Source organism: Ornithorhynchus anatinus, chromosome 11, assembly GCF_004115215.2.
Source record: "Ornithorhynchus anatinus isolate Pmale09 chromosome 11, mOrnAna1.pri.v4, whole genome shotgun sequence".
NCBI lineage: Eukaryota > Metazoa > Chordata > Mammalia > Monotremata > Ornithorhynchidae > Ornithorhynchus > Ornithorhynchus anatinus.
The window spans coordinates 14,050,914-14,069,820 of record NC_041738.1 but is presented as its reverse complement, the minus strand read 5'-3'; the positions used below and the strand labels follow the sequence as shown (position 1 = coordinate 14,069,820).

General features: G+C 54.8%; 1 protein-coding gene across 1 annotated transcript; it reads left to right on the top strand.

Moving 5' to 3' along the window:
* Window positions 1–11,910: 11,910 nt before the first annotated feature.
* LOC100091696 (keratin, type I cytoskeletal 24-like) lies at window positions 11,911–15,760 on the top strand. The gene is made up of 8 exons (XM_029075258.1): window positions 11,911–12,519; window positions 12,839–12,921; window positions 13,814–13,970; window positions 14,099–14,260; window positions 14,364–14,489; window positions 14,872–15,089; window positions 15,365–15,498; window positions 15,657–15,760. Exons 1-8 carry the CDS (start codon window positions 11,911–11,913, stop codon window positions 15,758–15,760), a joined length of 1,593 nt encoding a protein of 530 aa, XP_028931091.1.
* Window positions 15,761–18,907: the final 3,147 nt, after the last annotated feature.

Genomic DNA, 18,907 nt, shown 5'->3' with positions numbered 1-18,907 from the left:
TCGTTCCTACGCTCCCAAATGTCTGCTTCGATCCCCTCGGCGTAGTGGGGGCTAACAGACGCTGTTATCGGCGATGATAATTCCTAAAGCTTAAGTCGCTGATACCGGGGACTTAGAACGACTCCTCGTCCTAAAAGTAAACCGGGTTCTGAGCCACAAGAAGATCGGCCTGGACTACCGTAGACAGAAGCACGGCAGTGCGTTTAATCGCTCGGACCCAACAAAAGAACCTAAATCCTTTCCACGAATCGCTTCCTACTCACCCTTAGTCACCTCACTGCAGGTGAAGTAAAGAAGAAGCAACAGGTTGGGTTAATCCCGGGAGACGAACCGCGTGCTGCATGCTCTTTTGCCTAGAATATAGCCTCAGCTCCCCGTGTCTTGAGAAGCAGCGTGGCTCAGTGGACAGGGCCCGGGCTTGGGAGTCAGAGGTCCTGGGTTCTAATCCCGGCTCCGCCACTTGTCAGCTGTGTGACTCTGGGCCGGTCACGGCACTTCTCCGGGCCTCAGTGACCTCCTCTGTAAAATGGGGCCTGAGCCTGGGAGAGCGGGAGAGGCTGGGAGCCCCACGTGGGGCAGGGACTGTGTCCGACCCCAGCGCTTAGTACAGTGCCTGCACAGTTAAGCGCTTAACAAATACCAAAATTGTTATCATCGTTAGGCTGTCGCGTCATCTGCGACCCACAGCGACGCCACGGGCCCATCTCTCCCGGAACGCCCCACCGCCAGCTGCAATCGTTCCGGCAGCGCGTCCGAAGGCTCTTCCTGGGAAAAATGCGGAAGCGAGTAACATCGCCTCTTTCCGAGCAGTGACGTCCGCCACCGCTGCCCAGCACGGGCGGGTTTTGACTTGTAACGGATGGCCTTCCGCTCGCCAGCCACTGCCCAAGCTTGGCTCCCCCTCCCGTAGCCGAGGCCGGCAGAGGACCGGAAACTCTCCGGACGTGATCCCGAGAGGGGGATCTCCGCTGGAGGGCCCGTGAATCCATTCTCCTCCGATACGGATAGCATTTGGTTTAGGAGAATGGACCCCAGGGAAGGGGGCCGTGACCTCCTTCCGACATGGAGGCGCCAGAAGGACGCATATCTGATGACATCGTAATGGTGATAATAATTTCATCTGGCACTCGGAAGACCCGACTGTGATTTTTTATGGTATTCATTAAGCGCTAAATGAACGCCGTAAAAAAACTTACTACGTGCCAAGCACCGTATTAAGCGCCGGAGTAAGAGCGACCATAATAATGGCATTTGATAAGTGTCGGTTCTGTGTCAAGCACCGTTCTAACCGCGGGGGAAGATACAAGCTAATCGGGTTGGACCCAGCCCGTCCCACCTGGGGGCTCATAGTCTTAATCCCCATTTTACGGATAAGTGAGTCACGGAGGAGTTAAGTGACTTGCCCAAGGTCACACAGCAAACAAGCGGCAGAGCCGGGGAAAGGACCCAGGTCCCTTTGACTCCCAGACCTGCACTCTACCCAGTAGGCCATGCCGTTTCCGCCAAAGCTAATCAGGTTGGGCACGGTCCATCTCCCACATGGGGCTCGCTTTCTTATTCCCCAGTGTCCAAACGAGGTAACCGAGGCTCAGAGAAGTTCAGCGACTTGCCCGGGGTCACACAGCAGGCCAGCGACGGAGCTGGGGCTAGAACCGGGTCCTTCCGACTCCCAGGCCCGTGCCGCGCTGCTTCGCCGGGGGACGTGATTCTGGGGATGTGCCTGGAATACTGAATCCTAGAGAAGCAGCATCGTGTAGCGAATAGAGCACGACCCTGGGAGTCAGAAGGTCACGAGTTCTAACCCCGGCTCTGCCCCTCGGCTGCCGTGTGGCCTCGGGCAAGTCCCTTCCCTTCCTTGTGCCTCAGCTACCCCATCGGTAAAACGGGGATTGAGACGGTGAGTCCCACTATGGGACAGGGATGGTGTCCAACCTGATCTGCTCACAGTCTTCATCCCCATCTTACAGATAGAGGTAGCTGAGGCCCAGAGAAGTGAAGTGACTTGCCCGAAGTCACACAGCTGACGAGTGGCGGAGCAGGGATTAGAACCCAAGGCCTCTGACTTCCGAGCCCAGGCTCTTTCCACGCTGCTTCTCGTAGCAAGCCCTTAACAAATACTATCAAGAGAAAGAAAAGAATCTTTTAAGCAGCGGGTGGGCAGCTTTGGTGGGTTTCGGCTGAGCCGCATCCCTTCTGAGTAGAGCTTAGAAGCAGCGTGGCTCAGTGGAAAGAGCGCGGGCTTTGGGGTCGGAGGTCATGGGTTCAAATCCCGGCTCGGCCACCCGTCAGCTGTGTGACCGTGGGCGAGTCACTTCTCTGTGCCTCAGTTCCCTCATCTGTCAAATGGGGATTAAGACGGTGAGCCCCACGTGGGACCGCCTGATTCCCCTGTGTCTCCCCCAGCGCTTAGAACGGTGCTCTGCACATAGTAAGCGCTTAACAGATACCAACGTCATCACTGTTATTAGCTTGAGGGGTTAAATCCTCGGCTTCCACAAGGAATAGTGGCCAACGAGTCCCTAAGTCCCCGAGACGACCGAGGAGCCAGGCACCGATCCCGGGAATCCAACCCAACACCCGACCGAGGCGGATCAGGCGATCCGCCCAGGCCTGCGGGATGATGAGACGGTAGCGTTGGCAAGTGGGATCGTACTCACAATAACGATGACGGTATTTAAGTGCTTACTGGGTACACTGTACTAAGCGCCGGGGGGAATACAAGCAAAGCAGTTGGACACGGTCCCTACCCCACGGAGGGCTCACGGTCTCGATCCCCATGTCACAGATGAGGTAGGCGAGGCTCAGAGGAATGACTTGCCCAAGATCACACGGCGGATGAGTGGCAGAGCCGGGACTCTATCCACTAGGCCACATCGCTTCCCATCCAATCCCATTCCCATATCCCCATATTCCCATATCCCATTCCCCACTGAGGACAGGTTCCCGGATTGGGGAAGCCTTCTAACCCAGCACGGGGTGTCGGGGAAAGGTCATTCCGTACCGTGAGTTTAATAAGAATAATGTCGGTATCTGTCAAGCGCTTACTAGGTGCAGAGCACCGTTCCAAGCGCTGGGGTAGACACCGGGGAATCGGGTCGCCCCACGTGGGGCTCACGGTCTTCATCCCCATCTTCCAGATGAGGTCACTGAGGCCCAGAGAAGTGAAGTGACTTGCCCACAGTCGCCCAGCCGACGAGCGGCGGAACCGGGACTCGAACCCGTGACCTCGGACTCCAAAGCCCGCGCTCTTTCCGCTGAGCCACGCCGCTTCCCCAGTTTAGCCGCGAATTTAGCCGTGACTCTCCAGGTGGGTCCAAGAGAACACGGCTGAGGGAAAGTGGCCGAGGGGGAATCCGCCACCCGGTGGAACTCCTCCCCGGGCCTTCCCGGTCGAGGCCGTTCACGACTGTAAACTCGTCGTGGGCAGGGGATGCGTCTGTTCCCTTGTACCCTCCCTAGCGCTTAGCACAGGGCTCTGCACGCCGTAAGAGGTCAATACATACAACTGACCGAATGACCGACTGAGGCCGCGGTGGGCAGGGAAGGCGTCTACCAAGTCTGTCGTGTTGTACCCTCCCAAGTAATTAGTTCAGTGCTCTGCACTCGGTAAACACTCGGTAAATGCGATCGACGGACCGATCGATCGGTCGATTGGATTGACTGAGACGGCAGGGCCAGAGAGGGACCCCGGAAATTCCAACAGGTGAAGAAAGGTGTCGAGCACATCCTATCCGCTAGAGGTGGAGGAGCAGCACGGCCCCGTGGCCGGTACGCGGGCTTGGGAGTCCGAGGACGTGGGTTCTAATCCCGGCTCTGCCCCTCGCCTGCTCGCCTTGATTCTATTTAGTTGCCATTGTTTTTACGAGATGGTCTTCCCCTCGACGCCGTTTATTGCCATCGTTCTCGTCTGTCCGTCTCCCCCGATTAGACCGTAAGCCCGTCAAACGGCAGGGACTGTCTCTATCTGTTGCCGACTTGTTCATCCCAAGCGCTTAGTACAGTGCTCTGCACATAGTAAGCGCTCAATAAATACTATTGAATGAATGACCCTGAGGAAGTCGCTCAACTCCTCTGCGCCTCAGGTATCTCTTCAGCAAAATGGGGATAAGGACGGTGAGCCCCACGTGGGACGGGGACTACGTCCAACCCGATTACCTCATAACCACCCCTGCGCTTAGAACAGAGCCTGGCGTATAACAGACGTTTAACAAATACCACAGTTATGGTTATTACATGTTCAAAGCCTGTTTCCGGATTCTACATCTCCGTCGTCACACCGGCCGTTGGAAGGCCGATGGGACAACCCAGAAATCATGCTACCGAAGTCCAGGGTCTGTGCCCGGACGGACCAATTGGTCTGTTGGAGAAAGATCTATTGGACGGTCTACTGAAGGTCTAAAGAACAGGTCTATCGGGAAAAGGACACGTCCGGAAGTCGGAGGACCCGGGTTTTAATCCTGGCTCCGCCTCTTGTCCGCTGCGTAATCGCGGGCAGGTCGGCGAACTTCTCTGTTACCTCCACCGCGATATGGGGCTGAAGAACGTGAGCTCTGTGTGGGAGAGGGACTGTGCCTAACCTGATTATCTCGTACGGCGCTTAGCACGTAGTATCATTATTATTATTACGATGTGCCACGGAGTCATTTCCGACGCGTAGCAACTCCACGGATAGGCTTTCTCCAGGACACCCTGTCCTCTGCCATAATCCGCATCCTTTCTAACGGTTCTTCCGTTATCTGTTACGGTCTCTAGCCATCTAGCTGCCGACCTGCCTCTTCCACGCTTTCCCTGAAGTTTTCCCAGCATGAGGGTCATCTCCAGAGAATTAGTCCTCCTGATTATGTGTCCTCGATCTGTTAAAGTCGAGTCACTTGGCCTTCCGAAGACCACTTTGGTTTAATTTGCTCTAGTAAGCACTTAACAAATACCATTTTTAAAAAAGTAAGGATTTAGCAGGGCATTTCCACTTAGCGATGGGACACCTGCACGAGGATGTCCCGCCACCTCCTTCGACTTCACCTGTCTAAAAGTGAACGACTCATCTCTTCTCCTAAACCCACTCCCCCTCCTGACTTCCCCATCTCTTTCGACAACACCATCGAGCTCCCTGTCCCCAGAGTCCACAGCATGGCTTCCTCGCTGCCTTTCAACTCTCACATTCGCTCTGGTGCTAATCTTGCTGATCCTCGATCTCCTTCCTCGGCTCTCCGTAAAATGGGGATGAAGACCGTGAGCCCCCACGTGGGACAACCTGATTCCCCTGCGTCCACCCCAGCGCTTAGAACAGTGCTCGGCACACAGCAAGCGCTTGACGAATACCGACGTTATTATTATCATCTCTCCCTTCCTTTCCCTCCCAAAAACCACCACTCTGCTGCAAACTCTTATGCGTCTCCTGATTAGATAGTTGACTCGGCCTCCTCACCGGCCTCCTTGCCTCCGACCTCCCCACTTTTTTGATCTACGTTCCATTCCGAAAATAAGACAGTTTTCCGAACCAGTCATTCCGTTCACCCCGCTCCCTTTAGAAACCTCCAAACGCATTCCCATCCCCTCTCGCATCAAACGGGACCTTCTTACCACTGGCTTCAAATCTCTCCAGCAGCATTTTTCACTCTCACTTCCCACTTCGTCGGCTATTCCCTAGCCCGTGGTTTTGGCTCCTTCCAAGAGAATCTTTTCACTGTCCCTGGCTTTCGTCGCTCCCACCTCTGGCCCTTTGTTCGTGCATTTCCTCGTGCCAGGAATTCCCACTTCCTTTCAAATTCACCAAGCCCCACCTCTCCTCATCTTCCTCTTCTCCCTCCCCATTAAACCGTGAGCCCCATTTGGGACAGAGACTGTGTCTGAACGGTCTCGTGTTTACCCTAGTGCTAAGCACAGTCCTTGGCACACAGTTCGCATTTAATAAATACCAGCATCAACATCGAAACCTTCCTCCGGGAGCCTACCTCCTCTAGGAGCCAATCCCCAATTAATTATCTTCTTTCTATAAATTCCTCGCACTTTCACGCCCGCAACTGACTCTAGCATCTACGTTTTTATTAACTTATGCGTTCTTCCCTTTAAGGATTTATCCATTTATTTATTCGATTAGACCGTAAGCCCGTCAGTGGGCAGGGACGGTCTCCATCTGTTACCGAACTGTGCGCTCCAAGCGCTTAGTACAGTGCTGTGCACGCAGTAAGCGCTCGATAGATACTACTGAATGAATGAATTTATCCAATGCTATAACGAGTTGCATCTTTTTTCCCCTTATGGTAAATAATCCCCCAGTCTAATGGGGCCAAAGAGTGTGTCTTTCATTCATTCATTCATTCATTGTCATATCTGCTGAGCGCCTACTGTGTGCAGAGCACTGTACTAAGCCCCTGGAAGGTACAATTCGGCAACAGGTAGAGACGATTCCTGCCCAACAACGGGTTCTAGAAGGGGGAAGACAGACAACGAAACAAGTAGACAGGCATCAACAGCATCAAAATAAATAAGTGGAATTATAGATATAAACACATCATGAATAAGATAAATAGAATAATAAATAGGTACATACATACCCAAGTGCTGTGGGGAAGGGGGTAGAGCGGAGGGAGGGAGTAGGGGCGACGGGAAGGGGAGGAGGAGCAGAGGAAAAGGGGGGGGGGGTTCAGTCTTTTAACGATTACGGTATTTGTTAAGTGCTTACTAAATGTCAGGCGCTGTTCTAAATCCTGCTGTAGAGGCGGATTCATCAGGTTGGGCAAAATCCCCGTCCCGCATGGGGCTCACAATCTAGGTATGCAGGAGAACGGGTATCGAATCCCCACTCCACAGCCGAGGAAACGGAAGCACAGGGAAGTTAATTGACTCGCCCAAGGTCACGCGGCAGGCAAGTGGCAAAGCAGGATTAGAAACCAGTCCCTCCGCTCCCCAGGCCTATGCTCTTTCCAGTAGGCCTTGGTTTTGCTTCTATTTTGCCGTCTCACGCACTTAATAGCGTAACGATAATGACGTTGGTATTCGTTAAGCGCCTCCCATGCGCAGAGCACTGTTCTAAGCGCTGGAGTAGGTACGGGGTAATCAGGTTGTCCCACGTGAGACGCACAGTTAATCCCCACCTCACAGATGAGGTAAGTGAGGCCCGGAGAAGCGAAGTGACTCGCCCACAGTCACACAGCCGACGAGGGGCGGATCGGGGATCCGAACCCATAATAATAATAATAATAACAATGTTGGTATTTGTTAAGCGCTTACTATGTGCCAAGCGCTGGGGTAGACACAGGGGAATCCGGTCGTCCCACGTGGGGCTCACCGTCTTAATCCCCATTTTACAGATGAGGGAACTGAGGCACCGAGAAGTGAGGCGGCTTGCCCGAAGTCCCGCAGCTGACAAGCGGCCGAGCTGGGATTCGAACCCAGGACCTCTGACACCGAAGCCCGGGCTCTTTCCACCGAGCCACGCCGATCACGTTCTACGGACGGTACGGGTCCAGCGGATGCAACCGACTGATGGATCGGCTGGGGTGGCTTATGAGGAGAAGGACTGACCGCCAGAGGTGGTGAAAGGAATCAGGCCGAAGCCGGCGTCACCACCTCATCCGACTCCTCTTTCCTCTCCCTAGCAGGAGTTGGCTACCGACGCCATCTCCTGGGCACCCAAAAAATCCAGACTGCCTTTTGCAGGCCGGTGATTACGAAGAATTATTAATTACGAAGATTATTAATAATAATAATGATAATGTTGGTATTTGTTAAGCGCTTGCTATGTGCCGAGCACTGTTCTAAGCGCCGGGGTGGACACAGGGGAATCGGGTTGTCCCACGTGGGGCTCACGGTCTTCATCCCCCTTTGACAGATGAGGGAGCCGAGGCCCAGAGAAGTGAAGTGACTCGCCCACGGTCACGCAGCCGACAAGTGGCAGAGCTGGGATTCGAACTCATGAGCCCTCGATGGCATCTGTTAAGCGGTTCCCATGTGCAGAGCACTGTTCTAAGCGCTGGGGGCATACGAGGTAATCAGGTTGTCCCACGCGGGGCTCACGGTCTTCATCCCCATTCGACAGATGAGGGAACCGAGGCCCAGAGAAGTGAAGGGACTCGCCCGAAGTCACACAGCGGGCGAGGGGCGGAGCCGGGATTAGAACCCACGACCTCTGACTCCCCAGCCCGGCCTCTTGCCACTGAGCCACGCTGCTTCTCTTCTACTCCTAATGTCATTACTATCGATCATTCGATCGTATTTATCGAGCACTTGCTGTGTGGGGAGCACTGTCCTGAACGCTCGGAGATCCCCGAGCGACCCAGCTTCAGGAAATAGTCGGGGTAGGGATACCTCCAGATCCAGGCCAGAATGATAATAATAATGATGTCGGTATTTGTTAGGCGCTGACTATGCGCAGAGCACTGCTCTCAGCGCCGGGGGAGATACAGGGTGATCCGGTCGTCCCACGTGAGGCTCACGGTCTTCATCCCCATTTTGCAGATGAGGGAACTGAGGCCCAGAGAAGTGAAGGGACTCGCCCGCGGCCACCCACCTGCCGAGCGGCCGAGCCGGGATTCGAACCCGTGACCTCTGACTCCCGAGCCCGGGCTCTTTCCGCCGAGCCGCGCTGCTTCTCTTAGATTATTAAGGTTGGCCCCCCAAAATCTCTCCGGCCATTATTATATTATTACGGTATTTCTTAAGCACTCAGTAGACGTCAAGCCCCGTATTAAGTACCGGGGTAGAATAATCAATGGGGCATATCTATTGAGCACCTACTGCGTGTAGAGCACTGTTCTAAGCGCTTGGAAGAGTACATCGGGTGCACACGTTTCCCGCCCGCAAAGAGGTTACAGCCTAGCGGGGGAGACATCCGTTAATATAAATAAATTATGGATACGTACATAAGCGTAGTGGGGCTGAGGGAGGGGTGAATAAAGGGTGCAAAATCTAAGTACCAGGGTGACGCACAGAGGCCGTCCATCCCCTGGCCCCCTCCTACCTCTCCTCCCTTCTCTCTTCCCACCGGCCACCCCGCGCGCTCCGCGCCTCCGCCGCCCGCCTCCTCGCCGTCCCCCCCGTCCTCGCCCGCCCCGCCGTCGACCCCCGGGCCGCGTCCTCCCGGGGTCCCGGAACGCCCTCCCCCCTCACCCCCGCCGAACTCGTTCTCTTCCCCTCTTCCAATCCCTACTTAGAGCTCGCCTCCTCCGAGAGGCCTTCCCAGACCGAGCTCCCCTTTTCCCTCTGCTCCCTCTACCCCCCCCCCTTCACCTCCCCGCAGCTTAAACCCTCTCCTCCCCCCTTTCCCCTCCGCTCCTCCCCCTCTCCCGTCCCATCCCCTCGGCACCGTACTCGTCCGCTCGACTGCATCTATCTTCATCACCCTGTTTCTTCTGTTAATGAGATGTACGTCACCCCGATTCTGTTTATTAGCCACTGCTCTGATGAGACGCTCTTCCCCTCGATTCTATTTATCGCCGTCGTCCTCGTCCGTCCGTCTCCCCCGATCAGGCCGTGAGCCCGTCACAGGGCAGGGACCGTCTCTATCCGTTACCGATTTGTCCATTCCAAGCGCTTAGTACGGTGCTCTGCACCCAGTAAGCGCTCAATCAATACTATCGGTTGAAGAGGAAATGAAGGCCTAGTCCGGGAAGGCCTTTCAGAGGAGATGTGCTTTCAGCGAGGCTCCGAAGGTGGGGAGAGCGACGGTCTGTCGGTTACGAAGGGGTAGGGTGTTCCAAGTGGGAGTCAGGAGGTGGGCGCGGGGTCACCGGCAAGCGAGAGGAGACGAGACTACGGTGAGGGGGTTGGCGTTAGAGGAGCCGAGCGTGTGGGCTGGGTTGTAGGAGGAGAGCGGCGAGGTAAGAGGGGGCGAGATGACGGAGTGCTTGAAAGCCAATGGTGAGGTGTTTCCGTCTGGCGCAGAGGCGGACGGGCGACCACCGGAGGTTTCCGAGGAGGGGGGAGACGTGGGCCGATCGGTTTCGTAGAAAAACGATGCGGGCGGCGGAAGGGAGAACGGACGGGAGCGGGTGGAGACGGGAAGCGGGGAGGTCGGCGAGGACGCCGAAGGCAGGATAGGTTAAGGGCCTGGACTGACACGCGAGCCAGTTAGACGGAGGGGAAGGGGTGGATTTTAACCGACGCCGGGACAGGTCGAATATGTGGACTGAACGAGAGAGACGAGTCAAGGATAAAGCCAAGGTCGCAGGCTTGTGAGACAGGGAGGACGGTCACGCGGTCCGCAGCGACGAGAACGTTGGCATCTGTTAAGCGCTCGCTCTGTGCCGACCGCTGTTCTAAGCGCTGGGGTGGACACGGGGGGATCGGGTCGTCCCACGTGAGGCTCGCGGTCTTAATCCCCATTTTACAGATGAGGTCACCGAGGCCCGGAGAAGTCAAGAGACTTGCCCACCGTCACACAGCTGACGGGTGGCAGAGCGGGATTCGAACCCCCGGCCTCTGACTCCCAAGCCCGGGCTCTTTCCACCGAGTCACCCTGCTTCTCTAGATACAAGGTAATCAGGATGTCCCACGGGGGGTGCACAGTCTGCGTCCCCGTTTTCCAGATGAGGTAACTGAGGCACAGAGGAGTTGAGCGACTTGCCCGAAGTCACGCGGCGGAGCGGCGGCAGGGCCGGGATTAGAACCCACGACCTCTGACTCCCAAGCCGGGGCTCCTTCCACGCCGCCACCCTCCTTCTCCGATGGAATGGTAGGAGGGAGACGGGGCCGTAGCTGGAGAGGGCCGTGGGGTCGAGGGGGGGGGGGGGGTCCAGGTAGTCAGGTCAGACAGAGTCCCCGCCCCAACCGGAGTTCACATCCTAAGTATGAGGGAGAACGGGTACAGGATCCGATTTTAGAGATGAGGAAACTGGAACGGGGACGTTAAGTGAGCTGCCCCCGGTCGGGCGGGAGACGAGTGGCGGGGTCGGGATCGGAACACGGGTCCTCCGTCTCCCAGACCCGAGCTCTTCCCATTAGGCGCCGCCGCTCCTCAGACGGCAAGGTCCGTTCGGGGATCCCAGCCTCCTCGGGAATACGAGGCGGGGTCAGGCTCGTCGGCAACTTACCCTAGGACCGCGCGAGGACGTAGAGGAAGATGAAGATTCCCACCCCCCCCCCCCCCCCGTAGGATTGCGGGAGATTTCGCCTCTACCAACCCCGCGATACTGAACCGAGTGGCTCATTCCGAGGTCCGACGCGGCGACCTCACTGACCTGAATTTACTCTCGCCCCTTGGAAGATCTCGTTCGGGATAACTAGAGGCCTACTTAGTCAGCATCTCCTATAGCTGGTCTCAACTGGTCTGCCCAAGCTTGCTGATCCTCAATTATACTACGTCAGGTATCCTCTCTGCCAGATAAAACTGTGGTGCTTCATTTTGGGGCCAGAAATTTAGGGAAGGGATGGGATGCTACTCATAATTATCTCTAGGTGGAAAGAAAAAAATTGGGAAGGATGAACCCGCCCAATAACTCACTCAGTTAACTCGCAGGAAAGCCAGGGAAATAAATTGGATTGTGACTAACCCTGACCCAGGGGCTAATAACGCTTTCAGAAATGAGCCCAGGACACAGGAAATTTAATCCCGCTTCAGCGACCTCAGGATACCTGCAGTCGGACTGCAACAGAGAGAGTTTTGGCAATTGGGAAGTTTAGAAATAACGGTGCATCACCAGCGGGAGGATTGGCGTATCTTAATAACGACTCGCATTCCTTCTTCTCCGCCCTTGTCCGATCTCTTCTAATAGAAACTGACCCCATAGGGAGGAGTTAATTAAGAGGCATTATCCCATTATGGATTAGGGAGGAGAAACCGTCACGACGAAGGCAAGGAAAGAACAGAAACACCCTAAAATTGGGGATAAAAGGCCCGAGAGCCGCCGGATCAAGCCACTCTTCATCTGCACTCTTTTCCACCGGGACAAATCCAACCGCGACTGAAGCACCATGTCCTGCCTCGCTAGAGCGGCCGCCCGGTCCGGGGGGAGCGGATCTGCCCGAGTGTCCGGCGGAGGAAGCAGCTTCAGCAGCGGGAGCCGGTGCGGCATGGGCGGAGGCTCGGCCTTCGGATCCGGAGGAGCCGGCAGCTGCAGGATGGGAGGGGGAGCCGGTGGCGGGTTTGGAGGGAGCTTCGGCGGCGGATGCGGGGGCTCGGTGGTAGGAGGAGGCTACGGAGGTGGCTTCGGGTCCGGCCTCGGCGGAGGCGCCGGGGCAGGATTCGGCGGAGGTCAGGGCGGCGGAGCCGGCGGAGGATTTTATACGTACGGCGGCGGGGTCGGTGGCGGTGCCGGTGGGGGCGCCGGTGGCGGTGCCGGATTCGGTGGCGGTGCTGGGGATGGCGGCCTCTTCTCTGGAGGCGAGAAGCAAACCATGCAGAACCTCAACGACCGCCTGGCCAACTACCTGGACAAGGTGCGCGCTCTGGAGGAGGCCAATACCGACCTGGAGCTCAAAATCAAAGAGTGGTACGAGAAATTCGGCCCCGGCTCTACGGCGCCGGGATCCGGCCCTGACTACAGCAGGTTTTACCCCATCATCGACGATCTGCGGACTAAGGTAAGAAATCGTGTGCTCCGATTCCGTCTTGGGAGGTTTTGTAATGGTTAACCCAAACCAAGTGTGGAAAATCATAAAAGTCTCGTGCCGGTAAACTGTTGTTTCAAACGCCCGAAACCCTAAGTGCGCTTTAACTGAAAGAAACAAACTGGCGATCTATCTGAACTCTACTTAAATCTACTTGGAAATGATCGCAGACGAAACCACGGTCTTCGAAGAGTCCTTCCTCTCCGAAATTAGTATTGCTCAAACGGAACTGACCGACGACAGGGTCTATAGACGCACTGATCCATTCTTTCTGAACCTCTGCATTTCCCAGATCATCGCGGCAACTATTGAGAACGCCAAGATCATCTCCCCGATCGACAACGCCAGGCTGGCCGCTGAGGACTTCAAGCTGAAGTAAGTTCTCCGGGATCCATTATTTCTAAGAATGTCTTGGTAAAAAGTTGCCTAACCCTTTATTCACTCGTTATTTAGCCTCTAAATGTATGAGGGGAGTCAATCTGGAGCCGGACCTCAAATACAATCTCAATATTCCAGTGACGCTTAGTACAGGGCTCTGAACACAGTAAGCCCTCAATAAATGCCACTGAGTGAACAGTCAGAGGTCCGTAACCCTGGTCAAGTCTGAAATGGGAATGAGAGTTAAGGTTTCCGATGCAGATTAAGAAAATATAGACTTGGGGCCTATATGGCATTATAAGGTGTACTTAGGGAGGGCTGAGTTCCGCTCTTTCAGGCCAGGGTTACGGGGGGATTTTGTCAACGCGTCTGCGGTGTCGAGCACGCTCCCGAGCTACTCCTGGAGGGTCTGGGGAGGAATGGGGCCCTGGGATGGCTCACAGAGGGCAGAAGGGAGAGCAACGTCCCAGATCCATAGTAGGCAAAGCCCGGGGAGTGGGATGGGACGCAAAGCACGATGAAACCCAAAGCTCGGTGACAGGGATCGGCCGTGGGCCTGGGTCGGCGGCTGGAGGTGAGCTCTGGAGTCGGGGCCTAGAACCGAGAGGGGGGAAAGACCCCAGAAGCGGAGGGTCGGCGCCGTTTTATCTCTGTGTCAAAAACCACATCCAAAGCTGAAAGCGGACAGGGGAAGAGCCCTGGCTTTCTACGACCGGGGTTCGCGAGTCAAGGAGGGTTTGCGATCCTTGCTTTTTAGCACGTGCGAAAGGACGCCGTTCTATTTGAACCCCTGCACCCTGCATGGTGGATGTAGAAGAAGTGTAAACGGGTCTTTCTTCGAGCAAATCCGGGGGCTGATTCTCCAGCCACCTACGTGTAACTCTTTCAGGTACGAGAACGAGATGTATCTTCGCCACTCGGTGGAGGCCGACATCAACGGCCTGCATAAGGTTCTTGATGATCTGAATATGGGCACAGCTGACCTGCAGATGCAGTTCGAAGGCCTGACCGAAGAGCTGGACTTCCTCAAGAAGAACCACGAAGAGGTAGGGGTGCTTAATAAGACTTTCCAACTAGTCCTCCCCCGAGATTTCCCATCTTCTATCCTCCTGCCCCTCTGACGCCAGCTGAGGAATTTTGCTGCAAACGTCCCTGTTGCTTCCCCTTCCCCCAGGAAATGACCGGCGTGCAGGGAAGCTCCGGCGGGGACGTGACCGTGGAGATGAACGCCGCTCCGGGAATCGACCTGACCAAGCTGCTCAACGACATGCGTGCCCAATACGAGGCTCTGGCTGAGCAGAATCGCAAAGAGGCCGAAGACCAGTTCAATAAGCAGGTTCATTTCCCCAAGATGAGTCACGGCGAAACGCTGCGAAACACTCTCTTGCCCCTCTCCTGCCTCGTGGCGTTTCATTCACGGTCCTCTGATCTTGTTGCAGAGCGCTTCGCTGCACGCCCAGATCTCCACGGACGTCGGGGCGACCAGCTCGGCCAAGAGCGAGATAACGGAACTGAAACGCACCGTCCAGGCCCTGCAGACCGAGCTCCAGTCCCTCATGTCCATGGTGGGTCAAGGCCCAAACTCAATATGCACCGCTAAAATTGCCACAACCCTTGTGTGGCAGGCGCCTTTTTACAAGGAATAGCATTTGAATTTAGGGGGGAGAGAAGATGCGTACGAGAAAATCGGTACACTAAAGGAAGTGGCCAAATAGAAACCCTAAATGCCGATAAAATAATTTTCGTCAGACTGTGTGGCGGGGTCGATAAAAGGTGAAAGTGACCCCACTGGGTTGGGAGAGAATCGTAGCGGTGTGAAGACTTCACAGAGTCCCACCACCCGTGTCCCTGACTCCTTTTCTTGCGCTACCCACAAGTGCTTGACGCGTCGTAAGCATTTGAGAAGAGACTAATAACGAGAACCGTACTTTCTTCACCTTCTTGTAGCAAAGCTCCCTGGAGAGCACCTTGGCGGAGACGGAATCCGGCTACGTCATGCAGCTCTCCCAGATTCAGCACCAGATCACCGGCCTGGAGGAGCAGATCTGCCAGATCCGGGGCGAGACCGAATGCCAGAACTCTGAGTACGAACAGCTCCTGAACATCAAGACCCGCCTGGAGATGGAGATCGAGACCTACCACCGCCTTCTCGACGGAGAGGCAGGGTAAGGGGGGGCGAATTGTACTCTTTCTCGCCTCTCTGACCAAAATTTGAACTGGAAATTTCACATGGGGCAGGGGAAGGGGGGGGGGGGGGGGCGAATTACACTCTTTCTCGCCTCTCTGACCAAAATTTGAACTGGAAATTTCACACCGCGGTACGGAATGCGAAAAACCTCCGGGGGTCCCGGGAATGATCGTACGTATTTTCCCTCTCCTGTGATTTCTGAATGGGCCTGAAACACAGATGGTCCCATTTATCCAACAATTTTCTTTCCAGGGGCGCCAGCTCCGGGGCAGCGGTTTCCAGCTCCGCGGGAGCGGCATCCAGCTCGGCGGGAGCAGCTTCTAGGAGCACCGCGTCCAGGGCTGCGGTATCTTTCGATGGAGCAAGCGGCGCCTCCCTTGCCCGAGGTGATTCGAGCATCTCTGAACAACGGAGTAACTGATTCAATCGTTGCGCTTGCTCTCGAAGCACTCTGATTTAGTGCCATTCTCTTGGACAGGCATTTGCTAAGCTCAAAAAATTCTCACCATTCTCCTTACCGCCAGTGTCCCCTTTCGCTTTCCAGATCCCAACAAAACCAGAGTGACCAGGACCATAGTGGAGGACCTGGTGGACGGTAAAGTCGTCTCATCCCAAGTCAGCAATGTCTCCGAAGTGCGTGTGAAATAAAACTCCGAGAAAGAGGAACGGAGATGACGCTTCCTCGGCCATCATACCTTCGAGGAAGTTCTTAGTCGAACTAGACGCTCCACTAAATGTGCCCCACTCTGCCTTTTCGCTTCGTAGAAGTAGCTCTGAAACGACTCTGCTGTCTGCTTTCTGTCACTCAATAAACCTTCAAGCTATCGCAAGTCACCCAAATCTCTCCTGGTCTTTTTATTCAATTATGTCAGCGGTGCTGACTTGTTTAAGTCAGCATTTGTCATAGACTAATTAACGAGTCCCGATCGACATCAGTCATGTTTTTCCTTTCCTATAAGGCGAGCTGGGTTCCGAGACATGAGGAGTTCACACAGCTTCGGCGGTGATAATCCGTCTGAACTCAGAAAAACTTCTTAACATCCACTTACTGCCGTGTCCTCTTCAGGTTCGGTGTAACCTGTGTCGATGAAGAGATCTTAACCGGTCCACCGATCGATCAGCATTCAGTGAGCACTCGCTACGTGCAGAGCACTGTGCTAAGCGCTTGAGAGAGTACGATACAGCAGAATTAGCAGACACGCTCCCTGCCCCAAACCATCTCCTTCCCTTCCCGCCCTCCCCGTCCCCGCTTCTTGCGACATCGAACTTCCTCCAAACATCTTTGCCAGTCCGGGACACGGTCACTTATTCATGTGGCTCCCGGGATGCTAACGGACAGAAAACAATAGTTACGTTCCCATTGTCGGCTGGGGAGGGCGTTGGCTCCGTGACTAGAGTTTTATAAAAAAAAAAAGGTAGTTTAATCCCCTCTTGGAACGACACGCATTGAAGTAATTGAAAATCTAAAAGAGCCTTTTCCAGTTCGGAGATGATTTTGTACGATCAAGTCAGAGGCGAGAGACTATTTAGAGTTTAGAAACAGGTCCGTAACGTTATTCTGTGTTCGCAGAGTTACTACTGAGTTTAAAGCCTAGTGGATAGAGCACGGGCCTGGGAGTCAGAAGGATCTGGGTTCTGATCCCATCTCCACCACGTGTCTGCTTGGGTGACCTTGGGCCAGTCACTTATTTCTCCGTGCCTCGGTTACCTCCTCTGCAAAGCGGGGATTAAGATGGTGAACCCAAGTGGGACACGGACGGTGTCCAACCGGCATCTATCCCAGCGCTTAGTACAGTGCCCGGCACATAGTAAGCGCTTTAACAAATGCCATAAACACCAACAAAAGAATATACAAAGATAACGAAGAAGGAAACAGAACTTAAATAGCACTCGGCCGTGCCTTGTCCTCGCGTTTTCACTTCCAATCTCTCGCTCGTGCTCTTTCCCCTTCCTGGAGCTCCCAGCAACCTTCAAATCCACCAGGCCACCACTCCCTAATTGTCAAAGAACTTCAGAAATCATTTCTCCTCCAGGATGTCCTCTCTGGTTAATTTCTGTGCTTCCCAGGTTATAATCCCCCAAATTCCCAATTTAGCATTTATGTCCCAACTACACACTGCCGTAGCTTTCACAAACACAGACACAGACCCCTGGCCACGGGACTTCGGAACATATCTTATATACCCTATTGAAGTACTGACTCAGATACACATATCCACTTCTTCTTCTCTTCACTCATTCATTCATTCGATCGTACTTATTGAGCGCTTACCGTGTGCAGAGTACCGTACAACGCGCTTGGAAAGTACAACTCGGGAATAAAGAGAGACGAGCCCTGCTCACGGTGGGCTTACAGTCTAGAAGGGGAAGGCAGACAACAAAAGTAAGCAGGCATCAATATAAATAACTAGAATTATAGATATATACATATATACTTGAGTGCTGCGGGGTGGGGGTCGGGGGAGAGCAAAGGGAGCGAAATAGGCGAGAGCGAGGCACGGTGAGAAAGTTAGCACCAGAGGAGCGGAATGTGCGAGCCGGGATATAGGAGAGAAGGAAGCTGAGGTGGGAGAGGGCAAGGTGATGGACAGCTCTGAAGCCAATAGTGAGGAGCTTTTGTTTGATTCGGAGGTCGATAGGCAACCACTGGAGATTTCTGAGGAGGGGGGGGTGACATGCCCGGAACGTTTCTGTAGAAAGATCGTCCGGGCAGAAGAGTGAACGAAATAAAAACTTCTCACTCTAGGCTTCAAGGCTCTCCATCCCCTCGCCCCCTCCTTCCTCTCCTCCCTTCTCTCTTTCCACCGCCCGGCCCGCACGCTCCGCTCCTCCGCCGCCCACCTCCTCGCCGGCCCCCGTCCTCTCCCGTCCCGCCGTCGACCCCCGGGCCGCGTCCTCCCGCCGTCCCGGAACGCCCTCCCTCCTCACCTCCGCCGAACTCATTCTCTCCCCCTCTTCAAAACCCTACTTCGAGCTCACCTCCCGCACCCGGCTCTAGCCATGCTGCCTGGGGGTCCCCTGAAGAGTCTATCGATCGATCGATCGATCAATCGGTGCTACTTATAGAATCCTCACTAAGAGCTTGGGAGAGTACAATCTAGCCGAGTGGACAGACGTGTTCTCCGCCCACGAGAGAAGCCGCGTGGCCTAGAAAGGGGCCTGGGAGACAGAAGGATCCGGGTTCTGATCCCGGCTCGACCACTCGCCCGTTGTGTGTTCTGAGGCAAGTCACTCAACTTCTCTGTGCCTTAATTTCCTCACGTGCAACACGGGGATTAAGACCGCGGGCCCCGGACGGAACAGGGATCGGGTCCAACCTGATCAGCCCGAATCTACGTCAGTGCTCAGAACAGAGATTGGCGCTTGACAGATACCACACACGAAGGAGTTTACAGTCTTAATTCCATCGGAGCGCTAACATTAAACTCGCCATAAATCCAAGTGAAATTTAGTGACAGGGTGATTCTCTCCATGGGAGGAGTGATGGGGTGTGGCCGACCACTGGTGGACGGTTTTGTGTATCCGTATTTTTGAGTTCATTACTCTCCCGTTTTCCTGCCTTTGTCTTTCTTTTTTCAACTGTAACGGTTATCACCGTTGATTACCACGCGCCAGGCACTCCGCTAAACCCTGGGGTAGATACGAGATAATCAGCATGCACACAGTCCCTGTCCCACGTGGGTGTCGCGATCTAAGTAGGAGGGAGTAGGATTTACTCCTCATTTTGCAGATAAGGCAACCGAGGCACAGAGAAGTGAAATGAATTGCCCCAAGTCATACAGAAGACAAGCGGTG